Source organism: Epinephelus moara, chromosome 6, assembly GCF_006386435.1.
Source record: "Epinephelus moara isolate mb chromosome 6, YSFRI_EMoa_1.0, whole genome shotgun sequence".
NCBI lineage: Eukaryota > Metazoa > Chordata > Actinopteri > Perciformes > Serranidae > Epinephelus > Epinephelus moara.
The window spans coordinates 11,373,660-11,393,053 of record NC_065511.1 but is presented as its reverse complement, the minus strand read 5'-3'; the positions used below and the strand labels follow the sequence as shown (position 1 = coordinate 11,393,053).

Below are 19,394 nucleotides of genomic sequence, written 5' to 3'. Positions count from 1 at the left end.
TGGATCACAAGATTTTTTTTTCTCATCAGCTTCTGCAGGGCTTTAGGATGGACTTCTGTAAATATAGTCTTTCGTTTCTTGAAGGAGATACAAGAGGAGTATGTAAGAAATGTACAGAAACACAGATGATTAGCAGAATAGGAAAAGATGACAGAGGAAGCTCTGCAGCACAATTATATCTAATTTTCAAACATTTGTCAAACTTCTGCCTTCTTTTTTATACCTCCAAGCCAGCCAGAGCCATAAAGTTTTCAGATTGTCTATCCATCAGTTCATCCCATTCTTGTGAATGCATATCTCAAGAGTGCCATGAAAGATTTTTTTTTTTTCAAATTTGGCACAAATTTCCACTTGGACTCAAGGGTGAACTGATTAGATTGTGGTGGTCAAAGGTCAAGATCACTGTTCCCTTGCATCCGTGTAATTCTTGCTAACCGATATCTCACTAACGCCACTTGGGTATTTCAGCAAATTTGACACAAACATCCACTTGGAGCCAGCGATCAACTCATTAGATTTTGGTACTCAAAGGTCAAGGTCACTGTGACCTCACAAAATGTGTCATTGGCCATATCTCAAGAATTCATACACTAATTATGACAGAATTTCTACTACTACTCAAATGCTCAAAAGCCTAAGAAGTGAAAAACACTTATGATTGAGCTTACACATCATGCATGCACGGTGTGAGAACAGGTCACAAGTAAAAGAAAATGTCTGGAAACCACTGATCTATAAATGAGACTTTATGAACCAAATTTTAACACATAAAAAGTGAATCTTTACACTTCTTTTTCATATAAATTAGAGAAAAATATAATTGCTGTAAAAAAAGTGGTAAATAATTAAACCTAAAATATGCTAAAAGACCATTTGTTGCACTTGATATACATTAAACACTATTAAACATATGTATTTTATTGTGGCAGCTGTGTTAAGGTTGTGTGTGTGTTTATTTGGTTGAATGCGGTTGAAAAGTGCTTTAAAGACAGTTTATCTTATTATGAAGTGACGCTCCTGATTTTACATTTTTGTAAAGATAACAATGAAAGTTTGATTTAATGTTAATTTAATTTTTATTTCAATTATTAAATTAAAATTATTATTTTTTATTATAATTCAATTTAATTTAAATTTAATAATACTTTGAAGAACAAATTGTTGTACTTCCGGTCTTGCTCTGCTAAATTGTGCACCTTGACAGCTGTTTCTTTAGAGTTGTCAGTGACGCAACTGGGAGGATTGGACATCCCACAATGCACTGCGGTCAAACGAGTTTCTTCTTCATCAACACATGGCCAGTGCCTGCAAATATTTATCTTGTTTAACTTCAACCTAACGGCATTTTTAGGCGTTTGTCTATTTTAATTCCTCTGCCAAATGAAAGTTAAAGTCCTCTCGAGGAACCCGGACGATTATGTCCGGGAGACCAAACTAGATATTCAGCGTGGTAAGTGATAAACTTTAAACACGGATAGGTTGAAGCCATATTGCTGCTAACGATAGTAATGCTAGTCAGTTCCCTCAGTAAACATCAGTCACAGGTTAGTTAAATAAGATCAGTTCAACTATTTATTTTACAAGTCCGTGCATGGTGACTAAAACAGACAAAGTCACTGTCTCTGGAGAGACTGACGTCTATAAACTTTGATTTAAATTCCCATGTATCAGCTAACAGCTAAAACATTAGCATCAATGTTAATGAATGTAAATTGTAGCATATTTGCAGCTCCAGTAGGTCATATGAGATAAATTAAACGACTACGAAGTAAATGTGATATGTATATGAATTACTATAATGACATATCACTGTAATGACAGGTTAGTTTAATCCAATGAGTACTATACATCTGTATTTTCAACTGAGGCTAGCACTGAAACAATGCTAAACATAAAATCCACTGTGTATTCTTAAGCCATATTGAATGCTGTGTGGATATATTTTTACTCTAGGTGGCTCTATTGCTCTGCTGTGACCTGCTTACATCTTTTAAGAAATGAATATCATCATATATCCAGAGCAACCATCTTGCCTCCTCATTTAATCTATAGCTGTATGGGTGACATTATTGCCCCCCTTTATTCACTAAAAACAGAGCCAAGATTTCATTAGTTCCACAAGCCTTTAAGTATCTAAACAGTTAATGCTCTAGCACTTTATCCCATGCACTCTGGCCACTCTGTCCTGGTCTTAAAAATGTTCAGCTGGTCTGGTCTGTCCCCCTCCCTCTAGTATTTGTATGGGCATACGAATGAGTACATCTGTTTTGTCTACGTATGTGTATTGATGATATTCTTGTATGTGTATTAGTGACTTTGTGATAGTGTGATAAACTGCCTTTATGATTATGCTGCAAACCAGTTTCCCCATGGGGACAAATAAAAGTATTTATCTGTGGGAGCAAAATGTCCTTAAAGCTTATTAAGCAGCGACCACTCTCCTTTTCAGTTCCTAGGAACTATGACCCAGCACTCCATCCGTTTGAGGTGACTAGAGAGTACACCCGGGCTCTGAATGCCACTAAGCTTGAGAGGGTGTTTGCCAAGCCTTTCCTGGCCTCTCTAGATGGACATAGAGATGGGGTAAACTGCATGGCCAAGCACACCAAGAGCCTCTCCACCCTGCTCTCTGGCTCCTGCGACGGAGAGGTAACCATCTGCCAAAGCAAGTGACACTGTACACACAATACTACTAAGTGTTTAGCTCATTCTTGACATTGTTTTGTTTGATTCATAGGTTAAAGTGTGGAATCTAACCAAACATGAATGTGTCCGCACACTCCAAGCACATGAAGGTTTTGTCCGTGGAATGGTTGTCCGCCATTGTGGATCATCCTTCTTCACGGTGATGACTGCCTTTCAACATCTGAATAGAGTTTACTGAATTATTTGTCTTTCATTATTAGCTGACCTCTAATGCAGCTTCTGTTTTATATCTCGGCTCATGACTGTAACAGGTCGGTGATGACAAAACAATAAAGCAATGGAAAATGGAGGCACCAGGTTATGGAGAGGAAGAGGAGCCACTCAACACTATTCTGGGCAAGGTGAGATCAGTTGGCATTTGCTGTAGTATTATTATTAAAGACAGTTGTGGTAACATCATGATAATGGAAAAAAATTGCTTTTCAGGTGATTGTGACATCAAAGGGTCAGTGAAATATGTTTTGATTATAGTAAAAATGATTTTTTGTTTTTTTTTAGACCGTTTTTACAGGACTAGACCATCACCAGAATGAGGCTGTGTTTGCAACATGTGGCCAGCAGGTGGACATCTGGGACGAGCAGAGGAGCAGTCCAATCCGCTCTTTCACGTGGGGCGTAGACAGCTTCAGCGCTGTCCGCTTCAACCCTGTGGAAGTAAGACACCATGTATCCACTACACTCAGACATGCCCCCTTCTGACACAGAGTGAAGATATTTAACAATTTGTCCATGTCCAAACTCACATTATGTTGTTATTGACAGACTCACTTCAATCTGCCACTCTGCTGATATCTTTGAAGTTAATGGTTTATTTTCTTTCCACAGACTGAACTTCTTGCAAGCTGTGCCTCTGACAGAAGTATAGTACTGTATGACATGAGAGAATCAGCACCACTTAAAAAGGTAGGGTCTGCTATTCATGTGGTACTAATGATGTCAGAAATATTGACTGATACATATAGATTATCAATATTTGCAAAATTTTCAATACTCATTTTTGGCAGTGTTGATATACTGGTACCAGCTGCACTTTTTCATAATGTTAATGTTTACTACAATTATTCTGCGATCCTCTGCCACTAACCAAGAAAAGAAAAGTTGTTGTTGTCGTGTCATATCCTTGTTGTATTTATCTCTATTGAAAAAGTGTCAGTTTTTCCTGATTGCATTGAAAATGGTATTGAATTTTGCTATTCTTTAAGGTAATGTATTGAAGGTAGAAATGTACCTTTCCGTCTCCCCCCATTTCTTTACAATGACATGATATGATTAATATTTGTGTTTTCATTTTCTTCTATAGGTCATTATGACAATGAGGAGCAACACATTATGCTGGAACCCTATGGAAGCCTATTACTTCACATGTTCAAATGAAGACTACAAGTGAGTTGAGGATGTTTAAGACTGTTACAGAGTTACTAACATGCTTATAGTATTGATGTTTGCACGAAAGGAGGTCTCCTGTTTACGTGCTAAAGAGTTCACACTTACTTACATCTACATTTGTTGATTGATTACTCTTACCAAAAGTATTTTTCCAGTGGAAAAACATTTAATTTTATTACAAAGTAACAGGTTATTCAGCAGCTTGGTCGTAAACAAAATATTCTGCCCTCTCCACAGCTTGGCAAATAAATTTTGTTACCAAAAAGGTTCCCTTTCTGAAGCACAACTCAAATTTTATAAGTTGATGCCATTTCACCAAAACAAAATTCCTAAAATCTCTTATGTCTTCATAGATAGGGCAATTAAACAAAAAATAACCTCATTCTCATTTTCACCTACAAATGTGAAGACTAGCTTTGCACCATTAATAGATTTTCAAAACAGATAGGCAATTCATGCACAGTCCCATGCTTGTTTTACTGATGTGCTTTCCCGTAAACCTAAATTTACTAGTGGGGCTAACTTTGTTTCTTTGTCTCATCAGCCTCTACACATATGACATGAGGTACCTGGACCGGCCAATCACAGTGCACATGGACCATGTGTCTGCAGTGCTGGATGTTGACTATTCTCCAACTGGGAAGGAGTTTGTATCTGCCAGTTTTGACAAAACCATTCGCATCTTCCCCAAGGACGGTGGCCACAGCAGGTTAGTATGACCCGAACCACCAGTTTAAAATGATTACCAGTGTCATTGTATTGTATATTACCTGTGAGTCTATTACTATTTCATAATTAGTTTCATAATTCCCTCATCTCAAAGTCAGTGGGTTTTTTTTAATGGGTTTTTGGTTAGATGCTTGAAATTTGAGGCTTTCATGCGTCTTCAAAAAGGCTGTTGCTAACAAGCAGCTAAATGAGACTACAGAACTTACTGAAAAACGTCATCCCTGGAGCACTCTACTGGCTAGCAGAGCTGATATTGGTTGCTCATTGGCAAAACTAATGCCACTAATTAATGACGTAATGGTCCAGAACAAATAGCCATAGTTGTGTACCAGTAAGAAGGACATGAAGCCCGGACATGAAACTGTGTAGCATCACGCATGGGCAAGTTGGAATGTTACATAAATAGATCATTTTGTGTTTGAATGTGGTTTAAACTTGACTGAAAGCAGAAATAGGGTACTTTTCAGCCAGTATAGACCTTCATTACAGCACACATTGTGACTCATTATATTTGGTATAATACGCACATTACTAATAACTTTAATAATCATCTCAGTAAATCAAGCATTCCATTGACATTAGCCAGTTCCAGTGCCCTGCTGTTTCACATCTGGCTCACTGCAATGGCTCCCTAGGACACTTAGGCTGAATCCAAGTGTCCAGACTTCACCGCACTTGCAGACTTGCGGACATTGCGGGCACGTTCCCGGGAACTGTGTAGGCCAGAGATAATATTCAACCACATAATTATACAGAAATATGTTAAAATATAGGCTGTAAAGAGAATGAAAATTAATTTTATTATTGCGGCCTATCACGCTGCGCAGTGTAATAGGCAAAAAAATTGGCCGAAAAACAGCAAAAGAAGATTTCTAATGTCAGTAATACCCAATTTATTTAGTTATAGTCCTGTCATTTACAAACATTTCTGTTTTTGAAAATGTGTAGCCTATTAGGCTATATAGAGATGTATTAATACATTGTTGTTCAGTCACAAAAAAAGGCTATATATAAGATTTACATCTTGTTGTCTGCAGGGACAGATGAGTTCAGCACTATTCATCAATTTATGTGAAATATATATATGAATATGACAGCAGCGATAGTTGACTGTTTTCACAGCAATGAGTAAAACAATCTTGAGGGCTGATTATCAGCCGCTTGCAGTCACTGCCCTCGCAGACTTAATGTGATGACAGTAAATATGTCACAGTACGTGAAACTGAAGTCTGTGAGGGCTCAGTCCGCAAGTCCAGAGGGTGGCATTTGGATTCAACCTATATGAAATTGAGCCATTGTTATTGTTTTTAGTTCCACCGTGCTTTCAGCCTATTTTCACTCCCAACTTTCCAAATACTGGCGCTTTGTCAGTAGACATCGGCGTCAGAGACGAACGGACAGAGGCACCCTTCTCAGGGGTACGTTACGCACCGGGCAGCAGCAGTTTGTAACACTGTCGGCAACTACCGTAGTGTAAAGAGCAAGAAAGTCCATAGGGCAGGAGGGAGGGGAGGTGAATGGGTCAAACAAACTCCAGGCTTTCACCCGGGAGTCCACTGTTTGCTTCCAGTGTAAATTTAAAGACAAACCATGATGTGTTTCTAACCCTAACCATGTGCTTTTGTTGCCTTAACCTCAGGGAATAAACCTATAAATTAAGTGTTTTTTCTACATTGCAAGTTCATTTAAAAAAAAAAAAAAGACAGTATGCATGTAACAGGCAGAAACTGTACTGTTTCCTCTGAAAACGGAAGTGTATTTTGAAAAGACACAAAGTATGCAACAGGCATAAATTGACACATCGTCCCTGAACATCCAAACTTGATGCAGGAGGGTACCTAGCACAACATATTTAGACATGTAGGTCCACTGACAAAGCGGCGATATTTGACGAGTAGAGATGAGAGTGTGTTGGTGCTTTTTAAGTTCTATGACGACTCAAAACATCTGCTGTTAAAAAAGGTCTCTTATGACTATTTTCTGTAGGAAGCAAAGGAGGATATAGTGTGATGTTATACAATCTTTGAACCCGTCGGCTATCGGTCTGATGACAGTACGCCTCTCTGGGCAATGGCTAATGTTTTTGGAGATCCATTGTAGCCAGCGGATATCTGAGCTTAGACTTTCTGTTCTGTGCGCTGGTCATTTTGGCTAATCTCTGTAAACGTATATCTGCATATGAAAGCAGATTGTTTTTTAAAAGGCTAATAAGAGCTAATCAAGCTTGATTGGTCAATACTTGTTAGACTCCACATGGACTACAAGCAGGAAACCAGAACGCTTGCATTACCAAAATCTTGTCCTGTTGCATACAGATTCTGGATTCATATGCAGATTTTGGTTTATAAAGAATAAGTGTTATACAAGCACAAAGTGGATGGATATGTCTGTTTTCTATCTTGTTATTTCTGTGCATTTCACACTTGATTCTGTATAAGTACTCGTTTGGGTTGTTGAACAGCTGTTGAAGGCAATGTATTGCCTTATTTATGTATCTTTTTTTTCCCCCCTCTTTTAAATTCAGGGAAGTCTACCACACCAAACGCATGCAGCATGTCATCTGCATAAAGTGGTCATCAGACAACAAATACATCCTGAGTGGTTCTGATGAAATGAACATCCGACTCTGGAAGGCCAACGCAGCTGAGAAGCTAGGGGTGGTGAGTCCTGCCTTGTCTTCTCTGTATCATTCCTGCTTTCGCTTATATTTTCAGCGTCAATCGTTCTTTATATTTAAGGCAATTTGCAGCTTATTGGCTGTTTCTTGGTGAGCAGTAAGCTGGGGTCTGTGTACCAATCAACAGCGGTATTTTCCTCAGTTGTCAAACGCACTGCATACTGTATCTGCCTCCAGTGTATTACCTGATCTTGTTTTATGAGTTAGCTGCATTCTTCGACACAGCCATGGCCCCGAGCCCACCTCGGCAGGGCAAGAGTGGGTGACTATGCCAGCAGCAACGGCACTACTGTTGCCAAAAGCCCTGATGGATGCTGACTTAGGGTAGAATCACTCTCAATAAGTACAATGTACCAATTGGCACAGTGGCTCTTGTGGCAGGTGGAAGTCCAAAAAACTCAAAAGCTTGTGCAGTTGTTGGACAAATCACCAACAACAGCTTCAACTAAAAGAATTTCTTTTTCCAGTCAACTCTCTGCAGGCTCATAATATCTTGTTAAGTGAGTACCGCATGTATTCAGATAATACAGGCTTTGTTTGCAGAAATTACAGCCTTAATGTTATGTTATGCTCAACCGTCAAATAAAGCTCCTGTAAAATGCTGGGAAGTGTTCCAATGCCCCAAATCCCAGTTATGGCTGAATAATAAAGATCAATGCCATCTCATGTGCCATCTCCAACAGCCATCTTTCATTCCTAATCGGATTCACTCTTGCTTATTCTCTTAATGCAGCTTCAGAGTGGAAAATTGGCCCGCTTTTGGCACTTGTTTTACTGTCACTGTGTAGGAGAAGATTTATTCGCAAGCTTTGCACTTAAAGAGATCAGACAAGGGCTGCTCCTATCAGCAGTTTAAATCGGCCAATCACTTAAAGCGGGCCACTCTGAACATAATGAAGCATTAACAATCAAGTTGTACTGAAGGGGTCTTTAATTATCAAGAAATGCTGAATCAAGGATTTGTCTGTCGAGATCAGGACTTCTCTACCAGCTGCTGCACATCATGTGTTTTTTTGACTCATAACTTTGCACTCAGTGACCTTTGACTCCAGTGTAAATTAGACCCTTTGTATTTTAGGCCAAGACCTAAAACATGTTGAATCAATCAGTCCCTATTTCTTTTCAATCAGGTAAAATGTATTTCCTCTGCTCTGGAAACCCTTACTCATCACTTTTCATCGATCTAAGGTTGGAAATCCAACTGAATCATTTTGAAACGTTTGGATTGATTGTCATTGATGAGATGTGTTACTGTTTGACTTGTCTGCTCCATTGATCAGATAAAGAGGCGCCACTCTTGAACTATATTAAGGTATTTACAGTCTAATGAAAGAGATGTGGCATAATTAAGGGATAATTGTGGATTATTATGAATTTGATCATATTTTAGGTTTGTCCATCATTTCTATTAGTTATGATAGCATTGCACTTACAAAATCGATTGCGGGCATCAGAGAAAACGGTGACATCGCTTAAAAGAGATCAGAAAGGGTAACAACCTGTCTACACAAACCATGATGTGAAAGCAGTGAAGAAACACGTGCTTTAGTCCTCCATCAGTGTTCAGCCACAGTACTGCTGTGTGGTCACCCGTGTCAGAACCCAATACTCAGTCAATGTAGTTACACATGTAAAATGGGAAAATAGACTGGAAGCCTAAAAAGACACTTACGTGTGAGTGAAACTCGAGCCATTACACAGCCGGTGTAGACAGCTGTATTGATTTAAAAAAAGAAGTGTATCTGTTGCTCGGACATCTGTGAGCTGGGTGAGTGGAATGTGGCTGAAACATCTCCTGTGGATGGAGCACAAGAAACACAAGCAGTCAGGCTATCATAAAGGGTAACTTGGGTATTTTTTAAACTGGACCCAAATTTTCCATGTTCTTGTGTCCAAGTGGCTAATATGCACACCAGATTTTAAAATTGGTTCAGTATGGAGTGAGTGGACTGCAGCTGGCAGCCACAATACAGCCTGCAATGTAACCACTCAGGGCAATATGCACCCTCAATTTACATCCACTAAAAGTGTGTGTTTTTGCCACTGACAGGCACTGATTGTTATTAGAAGTGTCTGACAACATTATGCAACAAATTCTATTTAAATGAACAGTGATTTTAGTGTGTATAGAGCCAGCACATTTTATATCTAACTGGGTGAATTAAGAGTTTATTTTTACCAAACCAGATTTGGTGATTATTGGAACAGTGGAAAGACGAACCAAAACATAGTTGGTTAGTTTTATTTTGTTTCTGTTGACTTTGAATGAAGTCTGTTTTACAATGATAAAATTACTGCTTATTTAAATGGAGTCTGATGGCTTTGGTGATAGTGATTTTGGGGTTGTTTCTGTTCAAACAAAAAGGATCTTACTCTTTAACTAAAAGGTCCATCTCTGTAGGGTTCCTTTACATAATGTTGACAGAACTTTTTAATAACAATCTGAGCCTCTCAGTGGCAAAACGAGCACTTTCAGTGGATGTAAACTGAAGGTGCACAAATGCCACGAGTGGTTATATTGTGGCCTGTTTCGCAGCTGGTGGCTACAGCCCTCTAGATCAATACAAGACCAATTTCAAAATTTGCTGTTCCCATTAGACAAAGGCATATAAACGTAGAAAAAGAGGGTCCATGCTAAATAAATAGCAAAGTTACCTTTTAAAAGACTACTTTGCTCATTTATCATTTCTCTTGTTACTCTGTTAGTCACACATGTAAGACAGTTAAAGAAAAGGGTCAAAGTAAATGTAGTACAACCAGAGATGTTGCCTTTTCTCATCCAGATATTCTCCGTCCTTGTCTAAACATGGTGCCTACATTAATCCAACAATGCAACCACTGACATTTTGGTTTGAGACTCAGGTATGTTATTCTTCTGTAACTCCTACCCTTCAGATGTTTACATTTTCAAACCTGTAGACCTCAGAACCAACCAACCAACGTTGCCTCACTGATGGGCACAATCAGTGGCGTTACCCTTTAAATGTTTTAAACAAACCTGCAGGTTAACTAAACTTATTTAAATGAGAAAATAATCACAAACTGCAAACTCTATCATGTTTACAGACGGACTTCCTGGATCAGCTTTGATTTACTTTAGTTGCTGTAGTTTTACAGTTTTCTTTATCAAAACTGATGATTAAAACATGTGAGTGTGCTTACATTTTGTTTTAGCTCCAAAAAAAGTGGTTAAGGTAATAAGGCAAAACAGCTGGATTCTTTCTAATCTGTGTTCCCAGATCTCAGCAATTACTCTGTTGAATTAGTGTTATCATTGCTGATAGAATACCTAATATCTCTGCCACTGGTAAAAGAACAGCAGAATGATTTTGATCTAATGTACGTTTACAGTAAAAGTGGCAGTGACACCTCTTCTCAATCTGTGCCATTCTGTTTGTTGCTGCATTTTTAGCTCACAGCAGTGCCTGTCGTCTGTCAAGTCTGCGTCTGCTTTCTTTGGACGGCTGTGTCTACAAGCTATTAATTTTCATCCGCACCCGAACTGCTTTTAGAACATCTTGGTTATTGTTTTTGGGATTTTCTAGCATGGGTAGGAGTTCTTGGCGTCTCTGCAGTAGCCTGTGTACATCTTGGTTTTTTTTTTTTACCACGTCTAACAGAGCTTCAGTCGAATTACAGATACTTTTTGCACCTTGCTATAGCCGGGTCAACTTTTGGATAGAAAATATGACAAAGTGGTTTCAGCTGATCAGTCTCAGCAATAAAATTTCTGTGATTTTTGCAGCGTTTCCATGTTGCTCCTTTCTAATAGCTGTCTCCACTCACAGCAGTAATGCCTCTGCTGTATTTTCACACCCACTGAGTCCCATGTTTATTTGACTGTCTTTGCTAAAAAAGTAAAGATCATGCGAGCCCCACTAGCCAAACAAAATCCAAGGGAAGCATCATCCTCTGCTGTCTCACAGTCATGTTGTTGATTTCATACAAATCGTGTTTAGCAAGCTAACCATGTGTGTATCCAGGCGGAATTAGTTTAGTCCAACAGGATCAGCATCTAACAGCTCTTCTCCAACAAATTGAATCTGAGACAAATCATTGCTTTTAATTAAAATAAAAGCCTTGGAGGAGGGCAGCCTGAGCCAAGATGAGTCCGAGTAGCCGGTGGTTTTTATGAGACAGACGGAGAGGGAGGGATGTTGTTGAGCTGGTGTCTTCACTTTTTAACAGACATTGATTCCGTTTTGAATGAGCAGGTTGTCAAGCTGAAGTTACTGCTTACTGTACTGGCCAACGCTTTATGATGTAAGACAGCATACCGCAACTGTCAGTAATTAACAAAATACCACCTGAGCTGAATGGAAACGACATCCTGTGGTCAGCATCAAACTCATTACCGTCTACTGGAAATTCTCATCATTACCGGAATCAAGGCATTTAGCAAAACACCTCAGATGTCACTTCTCTCACCATGGGAACCCAAGATGCTATAAGTGACATAATTCATGTTCTCTCAATAGGTATAAATACAACGTTACAAGTTAAATGCCTGTAACAAGGTCTCTGACTCATCTCCAGAGGGAGTTTCAGAAATGCAGAGTTAGCACGGGTCATCCTCTGTTGCCGGCACTGATCTCCAGCAGAAAGACACAGTCCTCACTAAATAAAACAAGACTTGTGTTGCTTAAAGGACATCCTGTAGTCAAATAAATTCTGACTGGTGTCTCTCAGAAACGTTTTGGGGAAATAAGCTTATTTGCTTTCTTGCCGAGAGTCAGGTGACAAGATTGATACCACTCTCATGTTCATCCGTTCAATATGAGGCTATTGCCAGCAGTCGGTTAGCTTAGCTTAGCACAAAAAGTGGGAATGCAAGAAGCCTGGCTCTATTTTAAAGTAACAATCTGCCTACTAGCACTTTTCAAGATGTGGGCAGACACTTTTTGGCTTAAACCTAATTTTTAACCCCAAATTAGTCTCTCCAGAATAAATTTACAGTCCAGCCAAATTTTTCTTCGATCAGTTTTCATTTGATGTGCAGTTTGAGGGAGGTCACGCACTTTGAGCAGTTCCATTTTTCAGCTTCCCTCATGATTGCTGTCAAACGATCCATTTTAAACTGTAGTTAGATTGTTTTAATATTATTGGGGTTGTATTTTTACATGTTCTGACTAAAACATGTCTTGGCTGAGACTGCTCTGATATAATATTGAACTTCCCCACAGAACAGACAGACCAGATTGCCAGCATCTTCCAGCCATCTGCGGCTCTATACATAAATGTTTTTCTTCTTAACTTTCCTTTTATAGTACAGTTGCACAAAGTAGCGCTGCCTTTCTCTCTTTTTGTTTGTTGTTGAGGATGGGTTTGGCTTGTTTCATTTAACTTTACTGGAACTGTCACTGGACAAACCCAACTGGGGGCTCCAGGGTTAAATTCAGTGTTAGCACCAGTCAATTGATCCTTACAGTGTGAGTTATTAAAACATAGTATGAGTTAACACGACGTTTAAGATCTATAAAATTGCACTTGTAACTTGTTGGGGCGACCTCTAGCTCACCTGGTAGAGTGTGCGCCCCACATAAGCTGAGTCTTTGCAGCGGCCTGGGATTGATTGTGATCAGTGACCCTTTGCTGTGTGTCACCCCCTCTATCTCCCACCTTTCCCACTATGTGGCTGTCCTATCAATAAAGGCAAAAATACCCAAAAAATAATCTGTAAATATTTAACTTGTTTGTTTAATCCATACAGAAACTGAACTACTATTTCATGGCCTCACAGTCACTTTGCCATAGCCATGTGCACCTCTTCAAAAACTGTAATTTCCCCATCGCCTCAGCATCCCATTTCCCTACCAGCAGTCATGTTGTTTTCTTTTAGTGATAACCTTGACAGTTCCCTAAACTAAACCCAGTAGTTGACAAAATAATGTCACCACATGGTCTGTTTGGTGCTCCGGAGCTATTTATCACATCACATGATTTTCATCGGAAGATAGAATTTGCCCAATTGTCATGGAATTGGTAAAGACAACTTTGAATCTTGGCTTGTAAGCCAACATGGATGAGAAGTATTTAAAGTTCTGAGATTCCAAACTTAATGTGCTGATGAGGATCATGTGATATGAACAAAAGCTTCAGAATACCCATCAAATAGATGTAACATTATTTTGTCAACTGCTGCTTCCAAGGTCAGTGATAAACGATGTATACTTTAGAGGACTTAATAGAAATTGTCACTGAGAATTTAGGCTGTTAGAACATATTTATGGAGTTGAATACTGATCAAATATTGGAAGAAATTAATACCGCTTGAATGCTAAAATTACTATTTGAATGTTTTTTTTCTATTTATTAATGTGTTGGCTAAAGTAAGCAAATCTTGGCCTGTAAGTGTAATTACTACTTAGCCACAAAGCTATCACCTGTTGGAAGTAGAGTGCTTTTCCTGTAGGCTGACACGGAAGTTAGCGTTGCTCTGGTTTCCTCGTCAAAAAACCTATGAGATTTTTCTATTGGATTTTGGATTATTGCGGAAAATAAGCTCTGTGGCAAACAAACATTTACTATACTTAAATGTTTTGTTCAGCAAAATAACTTTTACAAATGAACACCACTTTCATGATTATTGAAGCCTAAATATAATCGCCACATGTAAATAAATTTCTGTTAGGCTATAAACAAACTACACCTCAGTCACATGACCTCACGTCACCAGACTGTAAAGCTGTGTTTGGCGCGGCGTGGTGTGACAGTGTCTGTAGTGTCATTCAGTCACTTCTTAGTAATCGCCAAAATACGTAGAAGCTTTTAAGTTCACAAGTGGGATATTTACTGACATATTTTATGTCGTAGAACAAAACGTCAAAGCCTCCTAAGCTGGTGTTAACCACAGACCTAATTTCAGGCATCTAACCAAAACCCCCCCCAAAAAAACATTGACTTCGAGAAGAGGGAATCAGGAGTGGTAAAATGCTAATTCCTTTATGGGTTTTAGGATTCATTCCTGGCGGACTCTATTCCAAATGTTCATCGGTAATGTTGAAATGCCCTCTGTTGGACAGAACGTGTAACAACCACATGCTGGTGGTGGCATTTGCTGTGCATAAGCTAGTGTATAAAGTGCATTGGTACAGAAGATATGCGTAAGTCTCTACAATTTAGCATTTAAAATTGTGATATACATGAAATATTAAGGAATAAAATTTGAATGGGATCATAGAGGAAGACTGACAGCTCAACCAAGACTCAGTTCCCTTTCAAATGTGTCTTAAGTTATTCCAGTGAGCCAGCACGCATCACACCAGGACCTCCTTTAAATGGAATTCAGCTGTCATTATTGTTTTTAAATACACCTGTGCTTTTCCTACTATGACATGTCAAAATGTCTGCTGCGCAAAAGATCTGTCTTCTCGTCTTTCCCCTTCTCTCTTTTCATTTTTAATTCGCCTTTATCTGACCAACTCCTCCTCCCTTGTGTCGTGCAGATGGCCCCCAGAGAGAGGGAGGCTGCTAACTACAATCAGAAGCTGAAGGAGAAGTTCCAGCACCACCCGCAGATCAGACGCATCTCTCGTCATCGACACCTACCCAAGAACATCTACCACCAGACCAAGGAGCTGAGGATTATGAAAGAGGCTCGCCGTAGGAAGTATGTGTTCTTTATTCTTTGCCTTTTCTTTTGGAAAAGGAGTTGCTTATTTATCTATGGGAATGATATGACACACCCTTACTGCACATGTGGAGGTGATGGTGACTTGGGCTGTTGCCAGGGTCTGTCTGACCCTATGCAGTCACACCAGCCTAATGGAAAATCTCTCTGATGGGACTGCCCCCTATGACATGGTCTCAGTAGCCCTTACATACTCATTTACAGCTTGTATGGTGGATTGATTGTCCCAGTTTGCCCCGCCGTCCTGTGATTCATAGCTCAGTCTGCGTCTCTGTTTTTTCCTAATTACTGGCGATATTGTGACACGTCAGCCATGTGTTTGGACTGTGAATGATTTACCATCCATGCTTTATGCATTATTTTCAAGGTACATTAGTGTAGTCTGTGACGTAGGTGTTAGGTCAACAGTCCTCCTGCTCTCTGTTTGCTCATCTCTCTCTCCATCCTCTCCTGAATATTCTCACCAGCAGATTGGGTTATTCACAGCTCTTCCTCTTTTGTTTTTCAGGGAGAGGAATGTCCGCAAGCACAGCAAGCCTGGAACTGTTCCTGTGGTGACTGAGAAGGAGAAGCATGTTGTGACTGTGGTCAAATAGGCAGAGCAGGAGGAGAGAACAGGAGACCAAGTGGCTCCATCAAGAGATGAGGTGGAGCCCAAGATCACACCTACATGGGACATGCTCAGACTACTCTCACTTAAGAACTGGGAAAAAAAAGTTTTAGTTTGTCAGTGTGGGAAGGACAAGTGACCAGTTCTGCATCGTTTGAAGTACAAGGACACAGACTGTTAATACATACAAACATTAAATCTTGTTGAGCATTATTTCTGCCAAGAAGACAAAGCTCAGCTGTACTTTTCACTGTGCCGTTGTTGCAGGAATACCTTACACACAGTACTATTTTTCCTGTATTTGAGTGACTAATGACACATTTTTCCTTGAGCAAGTGTGTATTTTTTATCACAAGATCCACGACAATTTTGGAAGTTAAGAACAGAATAAATTAATCCAATATTTAAAGAATGTTGCATGATTTGGCACCTTCTTGCAACTTGTTTTCAGTGTGGTTTCACATGATACAGTTTTTCTATGAATGATGTGCAAGAGTTGTGCTATAGTTGATTATTCAAACTACCACAGGTGGCATATAACTTTCAGTATGCTTCGAATAACTTGTCATCCAACAGCTTTGAGAGGGGGAAGTGTTCTGTTTGGATTGGCCACACTCAAAGGCCTGTGGAAAAGCCTGCTGTCATAGCCTCATCCTGACTGTATCCATGTTCGCTCTTTAAGAAGTCTGTCTCTTTTGGATGTCTTTATGGATGTCGATATTGCACACATTAGGACAGGCTTTCCATGATCCAGCTTCTCTGAGAGTGAAGTTTAAATCCCTTCTTTGTTTCTACTACACACCCGAGCAATCGCTCTGTAAAGTGTCTGTGATTTCCATATGTTTTAGTAAGTTCCAAAAATTGTCAATGTCTGAAAATCGGACAAATCTTTCCTTTAAAGCATATTCATGCCTTTAGAAAAATTAGAAAGTGTTGTATATCAACAGAAGTGACCATTTAAAGTTTACTTTTAGCCATTGTACTGGACATGCTACCAAAATCTTTCCATGTTGCCCCTCAGTTTTGAACCAACACTCTTATTTGCTGATGTATATTAATAATAAACTTCTAAACTAAGCTTTTGTTGTGAAAAAACAAAACATTAAGAAATCATGATCTGAATCATTCAGAATTCAGAGTCAGCACTAAGTTCCTTCTTGTTTGACTTGTTGCAGCGGCTCACTGTAATGGTACTAATTTACTTAAACAGCCCTAATGAGGTAGAGACGATCCTAATGTCAGCCTTCAAATCCTATCAACACTGCAGCCTAAGAGAGAGAGAGAGGGCTGTATTTGGGAACCGGTTGGTGATGAAGAGGAAGGACCTTTAAGTCAGGGGTCAGAACTGAGAAATGTATATAGGTTTTTAGTCACCTGGTAAATGTGTGCCACAGGAAAGGGTTTGCAAAGAGGTTGAGACAAATATGATGGTGGGATTAAAGACTGAGGCATCTCGGTATCTAGAGCTACTAAAAAAGCCAGGTTCGTTTTACAGTTGTTAATCTACAGTTATTTCCTCAATTGATCATTTAGTCTAAAAATGTCAGGAAAAAAGTGTCAAGTTCATTATGACATCTTCAGATTGTATGTGACCCAAGTCTTGAGTCTGATTTTTTGCCGTTTTTTGCTTAAAATGACGTCAAAAATTTGACCATTGTGTAAAAAAAATGTCCTCACAGTGAAGTGCACTGACACAGCTGATGGAGCTTGTGCAACTGTTTGAGCTTTATTTTCCTCCATTTGTCATCACAACATTTCTCACATCAGCTGGCACCAAATCCAGTGTGTACTTCACACTATCAAAACAGGACTGACCGGAACAACATGCCACACCTGCACTTACACTCACAATCACTAGTCATATTGTGTATTTATCTTCCCACTTCACGTTTCCCTCTATCACACAGCTCATGATCTGGTTATGAAATATGCATCATGCTCTTCCTGGTACAGCGTTGTGTTGCTCCAGCTGCACACAGCTGCTGCTCCACTCCGTGTTTTTGCGGCTGCTGTCTGCCTGCTGTCAATGAACATCCAGGCGTCCTCTCGGCTTTATTCTTCTACGTGTTTCCATCGCTCCGCCTCTTCTTCCTATCTGGATTTTTTTTTCCTCCCATCTCTCTCTCTTTCTCTCTCTCTCTCTCTCTCTCTTTCCCCCCTCCCATCTCTCTCTCTCTCTCTCTCTCTCTCATTGCATCCATTTTTGTGCATTTAAGAAATCTCCAAGAATTACCAACCTGGAGGAAAGCGAGCTAACCGGAGTGACAGAGGAGGGTTAAGGACTCCAAAAGAAAACAAACAAGGACGCACCAGGCATCTTTTATTTCACCATGCGAGTAAAACCTCTCTAAAGGATGGCAGCGATGGGTTAGACAGGATTTAACATGACTGCAAAATAAAAGGCAAGAGTTGTTTTTTGTATCCTCTGTATTTTTCTACTTTTTCCCCCAACCCCTGGATGGATGGAGGCTTGTGTGTGGAATACCTGAAGGTTGTAGCCTACAGCCTTTGCACTCATGCTGCTTTTAAGAGCATCTATTTCTAATCCTGAGCCGTTTCTCTTTCTGAAATGTGTAAATTGTGCGTTTCAGCCTGCAACAGCTTTGATATTGCGAATCCCCTGTTTGCAGGCAGCATCCACTCGGCTGCAGCGTTATTTGATAAGCACTTTATGAGCATTTAATAGATGAGGATGAAGCCTGTAATTAATATTTTGACGCTTATGTGTGCAGCAGTGTAAATGTGTGCATGATACTCCTAACCAAGATGTCATGCCGCCTGTAAGCCACGGTGCCTCCAGCCCCAACCCCACCGCCAATTTGAAATTTGACGGCATGAAATGTATCAACACAAAAAATGCTGCTGGTTTGACGGTGCTTTTCTCGTCTTTTTAGCCACTGTGTGTAAAAGATGTCTGCTCCACACGGGCCCCGGGGCGGCCCTGGCCCTGCTGCTGCTGCTGCCTCAGCGGCCGGCGCCATGCCGGAGATGCCGGACCTCAGCCACCTCACCGAGGATGAGAGGAAGATCATCCTCGGTGTCATGGACCGACAGAAGAAGGAGGAAGCGAAGGAACAGTCGATGTTAAAGTAAGGAAACAGCGGAGGTATAGAGGAGGCTGCCGGTGCTGCTGGCGGTGTATAACCCCGGGTGTTTGTGGCTTGTTTGCTATTACAGTGTGAATTTCTGTAATTGTCTCTGTGTGAGATGCTGCTGGATCATGTTGCCTCTTGACATCCAAGCCACAGCTGAAATAGTCGTGTACTAGCCGGTAGGACCAAGGTGAGAGCAATCTCTCCCTCGCCTGGTCGCCACCTCTCGACTCCCCCCTCTTAGAAAACACTTTATTTGAATGGCTGAGTATCGTTTTATAATGCGGCACACACTCCAACCTCTTTCCCCTGCACTTTGTTGTAGCTGTAGCTGTACTATAATGGGCTGGGTTAGCAGCAACGGGCGCCATTTTCACGTAAAAAGCACGCCAAATTGCTTAACCTTTCCCCACGAACGTCACCGAGATTACACAATATGACACTGGAAAGATCATTTAAGGTGTCCTTTGTGGCAATGGCGCACGCGGGGTGTGTGTGATTTCAACGTTAAAGTCTCGGTAGATCCTGTCGCCCCCCCCCCCCCCTCCTCTTGTGTACAGATGT

General features: G+C 40.2%; 2 protein-coding genes across 2 annotated transcripts in view; both read left to right on the top strand.

Moving 5' to 3' along the window:
- Nucleotides 1–1,257: 1,257 nt before the first annotated feature.
- Nucleotides 1,258–16,815, top strand: dcaf13 (ddb1 and cul4 associated factor 13). Its single transcript, XM_050047547.1, has 11 exons — nt 1,258–1,450; nt 2,450–2,649; nt 2,738–2,845; nt 2,958–3,047; nt 3,205–3,360; nt 3,532–3,609; nt 4,007–4,089; nt 4,637–4,801; nt 7,346–7,481; nt 14,944–15,107; nt 15,637–16,815. Exons 1-11 carry the CDS (start codon nt 1,381–1,383, stop codon nt 15,722–15,724), a joined length of 1,338 nt encoding a protein of 445 aa, XP_049903504.1. The 5' UTR covers nt 1,258–1,380; the 3' UTR covers nt 15,725–16,815.
- Nucleotides 16,816–17,915: 1,100 nt separating this feature from the next.
- Nucleotides 17,916–19,394, top strand: part of rims2a (regulating synaptic membrane exocytosis 2a) — a 163,725-nt gene continuing 162,246 nt past the window's right edge. The window contains exons 1-2 of the mRNA XM_050046488.1: nt 17,916–18,140; nt 18,633–18,827. Coding sequence (XP_049902445.1) covers nt 18,649–18,827 — 179 coding nt within the window. The 5' untranslated portion in view covers nt 17,916–18,140; nt 18,633–18,648. The remainder of the gene's footprint in view (nt 18,141–18,632; nt 18,828–19,394) is intronic.

What these genes read in the sequence shown, in the direction of transcription:
- dcaf13 (XM_050047547.1), top strand. Translation starts at nt 1,381, where the DNA reads ATGAAAGTTAAAGTCCTCTCGAGGAACCCGGACGATTATGTCCGGGAG. An exon ending in TCAACACTATTCTGGGCAAG is followed by an intron (nt 3,048 to 3,204) that starts GTGAGATCAGTT and finishes GTTTTTTTTTAG; the next exon opens with ACCGTTTTTACAGGACTAGA. An exon ending in TCCGCTTCAACCCTGTGGAA is followed by an intron (nt 3,361 to 3,531) that starts GTAAGACACCAT and finishes TTCTTTCCACAG; the next exon opens with ACTGAACTTCTTGCAAGCTG.